General features: G+C 51.5%; 1 protein-coding gene across 1 annotated transcript in view; it reads left to right on the top strand.

Moving 5' to 3' along the window:
* The window catches only part of Lrrc75a (leucine rich repeat containing 75A), a 41,481-nt gene that overhangs the window by 29,289 nt on the left and 6,372 nt on the right, over positions 1-5,820 (top strand). The window contains exons 2-4 of the mRNA XM_029545803.1: positions 447-575; positions 3,652-3,733; positions 3,941-4,104. Of these exons, the coding sequence (XP_029401663.1) occupies positions 447-575; positions 3,652-3,733; positions 3,941-4,104 (375 nt within the window). The remainder of the gene's footprint in view (positions 1-446; positions 576-3,651; positions 3,734-3,940; positions 4,105-5,820) is intronic.

Genomic DNA, 5,820 nt, shown 5'->3' with positions numbered 1-5,820 from the left:
AAAAGAAAAGAAAAGAAAAGAAAGAAAACATGGGGCTGGACAGATGGCCCAGCGGTTAAGAGCACTGACTACTCTTCTGAAGGTCCTGAGTTCAAATCCCAGCAACCACCTGGTGGCTCACCACCATCTGTAACAAGGTCTGACGCCCTCTTCTGGAGTATCTGAAGACAGCTACAGTGTACTTACATATAATAAACAAATACATCTTTTTTTTTAAAAAAGAAGGCTAAACAGCTAAATGGGACATTGTCTTTTGGAGAGGTGCATGAACGTTGGGAGACCGGGCGTCTGCTGTAGTAGGTCTCCTGCTCCTGCACCTAAGGGATGCTCTCTACACTCTTCCTGGCCTGGGCTCTTGGGGGAGCTGATCTGCCTCCAGAGTCTGCAGTCGCTTTTCTGGGTGCTCCGGATGGCACTTGACTTCTGGTTGTTCCCTTCTCTTTCAGGACCTGGGCATGGAGTCAACCTCCCTGGATGATGTGCTGTATCGCTACGCCAGCTTCCGGAACCTGGTGGACCCCATCACACACGACCTCATCATCAGCCTGGCACGCTACATCCACTGCCCCAAGCCGGTAGGCAGCTGTGCTCTGAAGCACCCAAGTCCTGGGGTGTGTGGCGGGCCCCTCTGGACAGCACAGACCTGACCGTGGTTGCCTAGGGAGGTGCAGCTTTGCTCAGGGGAAAAGATGCTTCCAGGGTGGACCCTATCTGTGGCTTCCTCTGGGACCCTTTCTCTGGCTCCTGGAGCTGCCTAGTGCCAAGGTTTAGAGAGGAGGGAGGATGGATGCTGGCCAGGGTCAACAGAAGACAGGCACAGGGGCTGAGTCAAATAGAAAAGCCGGGTCATGAGGGTTGGTGGGCTGGGGGAGGAGCTAGTCGGTGGCTCGAGCCACAGGGAACTAAGTAGCAGAAACCGGAGCCCTAGGAAACAGGACTAGAGATGGTGGAGACAGCCCTGAAGGTGGCATGCCCCTGCCTTTCTGGAACAGGAAGTGAACTGCCTAAAGGTGAGCGGGGTGGCAGGTAATGAAGCTCTCAAAAGCAAACAGTAGGTAAAAGGTTGCTTTCGTGTGCATTTGAGTTGAGGGAAACAGTTACTGAAGTAGGCTGTGGCCCTCATGAGGTCGGCAGAAGTGATAAGGCCCACTCTGCCAACCTGAGGCTGGGCAAGACAGGAAGTGCTAACTGCCTCACCGGGCCCAGTGACACAGACCTGGTTAGGCAAACCTAAACCTAGAGCTCCTTACCTTGTCCCTTCCCTTCCACGTAGTTGGGGCTGGGGCCCTATCAGTGTTACTCAGCACAGGCTGCTACACAAAGTACCACGGCCTGAGGGCTTCTAGGCAGAAAATCCTTCCTCACATTTGGCTGAATGTGCAAAGCTGGGGTGTCTGATGGGAACCCTGTTCTCCATCTCACATTTCTGCCTTCTCCTGTGTCCCTACGTGGTGGAAAGACGACAGGCAGTTCTCTAGACCCCTCTTAGAACAGCTCTGATGAGAGCTTCACCCTCACCACCTGGCCATCTTTGAAAGGCCCCACCTCCGTCCGTGGCTAGGATTCCAACACATGAGTGGAGCACAAGCCTTCATTGTACCGCGTGGTGTCCCTTTCCTACATCACTTGCTTACCAGAACTTCATTTTCCACACACACACACCCATGGGCATCAACCCTCTCCCTCTGCAGAGAGCTAAATGAGACAGGTACCTGCTTTTGTCCATATGGCCACCTGCACACAGGAGCTGATGTCATCGCTGCTTTGTGGCACCTTCTGGGTGCCACCAAGGTACTGATCGAGCCCGGCAGTGTTAGGAAACAGCAGCAGGTAAGCTATGGTCTCCATAGGCCCAGTCTCAGAAAACAGCAGGCTCGCCCTCTGACCAGGATTTCCAAAGCCAGCAGAGTGGGCCCTGACCTGCGGGACGTTCAGGGACCAGCCTTAGGTCCTCTAGGACTCTCCCAGAAGTGGGTGAGACAGAGATGAAAGGAAATATCCAAACTGGTAAGGTGTCACACTGAACAGTGAAGCCATTCTATGCTCCCGCCCAAGAGCTCTGGATTCACGAATGTAAGACACACATACTCCAGCTTAATTTTTGATATGCCTTACTAGCTCAGTGGCTGGGCCACTCCTGAACCTCCCTGCAGCCAGCACACACACCCCTCTGGTATTCCCTAGTCAACACTTTCCAAATCTATATGTTATCTTTGCTGCCCCAGACCCGAGCGGGCAAGACCCCCGGGGCTGCTACCCTGACTCCATGTCAGTGGGCTCTTAATTCTGATCTCCCTGCCTCCCTGTCACTGCGTGGTTCCTGGGAAATGAAGGTGGCAGATGGCACCTGACAGTTGGAAGACAGGGAAGGCTGTAGGTTCGCCATGAGCCCCGAGTCTCCTTCCAACAGATTGCGGAGAAGTCTTTCAAACAAATCCTCCCTCAGCTCTTGAGCACAGTATCACTGAGGTCTAGAGAGACCACAGTACCCAAAATCCTGGCAATTGTGCCAAGCTCCCACCCCTTCCTTTGCCTTCCTTCTCCATGGGTGTGAGGAAGAGTTGCTAGGAGTCTATTCCACAATCTGACAGCGAGCCTCATGCATTGCTAACTTCAACTAACAGACACCCACGCAGTCCAGTGTCTCGTGGATCCAACAGCAGCTCAGCATTGTAGAAGCATGAGGGCTACGGAGCAGGCATGCTCTGCAAATCCATCCATCTCCGCTCTGCTCCATTATATCCCGTTTCCTGTACACAGAGCTCTCTCCTGTCCCCCTAAATGGTAGGGAATATGGCTACTTATGGTCCCTGTCTACTTGTCAAGGTTCCAATTCCTGGAAGGTATCTCATTTTCCAGTCCAAGGTCCAGAAAGAAGCAAACCTGCTGGTGTACTGAGATGATTTCTGGACCAGCTGTCAGGAGCTTAGGGGGATCTGGTCATGCAGTGGTAGGTAAGCAGAACCCTGGGGAGAAATAGGAAGTTCCCAAGGAAAGTGCTAGACCCAGGGCATCCAGGCATAGGTGACATGCAGTGCTCACTGCCACTTGTCCTGACTGCTCCACACCTGGGAGATAGCTAGGACTATGCCACTAAACAATTCCCTTCTATGCTGGGTCCTCATTTCTTGCCACCATCCTATACTCCCACACACAAACCTATATACACAATTTCCTCCTCTGGGCCAGCTCCACTCAATCCTCTTGTCTTCTGGAAGAAGGCCTTGAGAGCACTTGAAACGAGAGCGAGTTGGGAAAAGAATAAAAGCACCTCGAATGAATAGGCAAAAGGGCCGGGTTTCTAACGAGGAAGAGTGGGTAGTTCGCTTGGAGCACCCGTTCAGCCACCGGGCAATGTCTGGATCCATTGCCTCTTACAAGATGCACGGTGAACCAGATGCCTCAGTTCCCTCATTGTCAAGTGGGAGTGGTAGGACTGTGTGTGTTCATAGGCATCCAAGCGAAGGGAGGAGATGCGTAATGATTTCTAGATGTTCAGTAAGGACAGGAGGTGTGACTGGTGCTAACTGCCATCTGAGGCCACAGTGAATCCCAGGCACCACAAAAAAGAAAAGAAAAGAAAAGAAAAGACCCATGGTGTATTTAGTTCAGGCAAGCAGAGGGGCACTCATCTCTGTGTGCTCTTTACAGTTCCTCTCAACTCTAATTGGCCTGCCCAGCTATTGTTCCTGTTTATCCAATGAGAAGACCGAGATTCACTGGGCTCTCTCTGGTAGCAGCAGCAGCCTCGCCCAATGCTTCTCTGCCCCCTAGTGGCCGCCGCCATGCACTGCCAGCCTTCTTTATGCCTTTGTTCTCTTAAGCAGCCTGAGCTTGGACAGCTGAGTGGGAGGGCATGGTCCTGGGTATTTGGAAACTCAGGGAAGTGATTGGAGAAGGAGCTAAANGCAGAGACGCTCAGATNTGNGCTTTGGTTCAGCTTCTTCTGGAAACTGGCAAAAGTATGTCCCAGAGCATCCCAAAACGATGTTGGGCGTGCCTCCGATCCCATCCTCTGACCTTCTTGTCCTTAAGTCCCCCGAGCTTCTCCGCAGGGACTACACAAAGAAATCAGTTTTCCCGCAGGACTTGGAGGAGGAAGCGGTGATTGGGAGNTAGGGGAGCAGTCAGGACTAAGGGAGAGAATGGGAGAGAAGACTGACAAAATATCGCGTCTTTCCCAGAGTGGTGTGTCATGAAAGCAGAAGGGGGCTGGCTGTTCAAGCAACAAAGGCATTGGCAAGTGGGAGGAGGGACAGACTGCTTGTGGACGTTGTACATCGTGGTGCGGAGCCTAGTGCGCACCACGATGTACAACGTCCCCTCAGCTTATCACACAGCCAGGGGTTCAACCAGATCCAGCTGGAGGTNANGTGGGCTTCNTAAACTTCGTAATCAGCATGTTNGACAGGAGCCCTTGTNAGTGTGATAAGTGCTATGACTTAAGTCATGTCAACTTAGAGAGAAAGGGTTTATTCTGGCTCACGGTTCAAAGGGACAGTCTGTTGTCCCTATGAACCCACTTCGCTTTCAGTAGTCAAGATAACGCTCCGCCGCTTGCTCAGCAGCCCTACGCACAGGTAAAGCTAGATTCTGTCACACTGACAATGAATACTGACAGGAGACCCTTGCTTGCTTTCTGGCCCAAATTCCCAATCCCTTCATCTGCATTCTGCTCATACCTTCTCNGACCTGTATATGACCTCTGTCACTTTCAGTCCCTTCTACGGACATGGCCCTAGGTCACCCTCTCAACCTCCAGTCCTCCCACCTCGTCTCCCAGTAAGAAACTCCCAGGATATAACCTTGTCAACCAGTCCTCTTTATGCATCCTCTGGCCTGTGTCGCCGTACGTGCCATGTGTGACTAGGCTAAGGAAGAATACAAGTCTGGGAGACTGATGTCTACTCCCGGGATTTGGTGAGGTTGCCTGGAGTGAACATTTCAGTTTGTCAGTCAGGATGAAGCAGCGTGGAGCAACGAGGCTGTGAGGAACCAGAAGGTTCCTTCCAGAGCAAGTCCTGTCAGTCTCAGGAGGACCCCAATGGCTCCATGCTTAGATGCTTCCCAGCTCCAGACCTTCAGTCCCGGGCTCCCTCCTCTTTCACATTAGAGTTTCTTCTCTTACCATTCAGTCAGCCACAGCTCCTCGAATCTCAGTTCCCTCCTCTGTATAATGATGAGAGCGTGACGTGCTCTGGATTGTGGGCGTTCTGTTAACTTCTAGCTTACTCTCTGTGCAGTAATCCAGGTAAGACATAGGAAGACATGAGGGTAGCCTGATGTGACCAGACAGGCCAGATCAATCTCTGTCTGTCTCTGCGTCTTCTCTCTCTCTCTCTCTCTCTCTCTGTTTTTGTTTTGAGACAGGGTTTCTCTATGCAGCACTGGCCACTCTGGAACTCGATCTATAGACCAGGCTGGCCTGGAATTCACAAAGATCTGTCAAGATCTGTCTGCCTCTGCCTCCCAAGCATGTGTCACTGGTGCCTGGCTCTGTACTGATTGCTTAACCCTCAATTCTCCAGAATGTGACCGCATTCAAAGACAAGACATTTTCTTAAGTACTTAAAGCCAAAATGAGGCCATATGAGTGGGCTTGTTTAAAGCCAGTATAGCTGGTGTGTTTAGGAGTGAGGAGGACACAGACGTGTCCAGAGGAAAGATCTTTGTGAGGATGCAGGACAAAAACCCTTTACAGAAGACTTGGAGAGGCTGCATCTTGGACTTCTGACCTCTACAATAGTGACAACATTAATTTCTGCCATTTAAGTCACTGAACTACACACTGGGTTAACTGCAGTGGAAAGATTTAATAGA

The sequence above is a fragment of the Mus pahari genome, chromosome 14 (genome assembly GCF_900095145.1).
Source record: "Mus pahari chromosome 14, PAHARI_EIJ_v1.1, whole genome shotgun sequence".
Lineage (NCBI taxonomy): Eukaryota > Metazoa > Chordata > Mammalia > Rodentia > Muridae > Mus > Mus pahari.
This window is presented reverse-complemented; position numbering and strand designations above follow the sequence as displayed.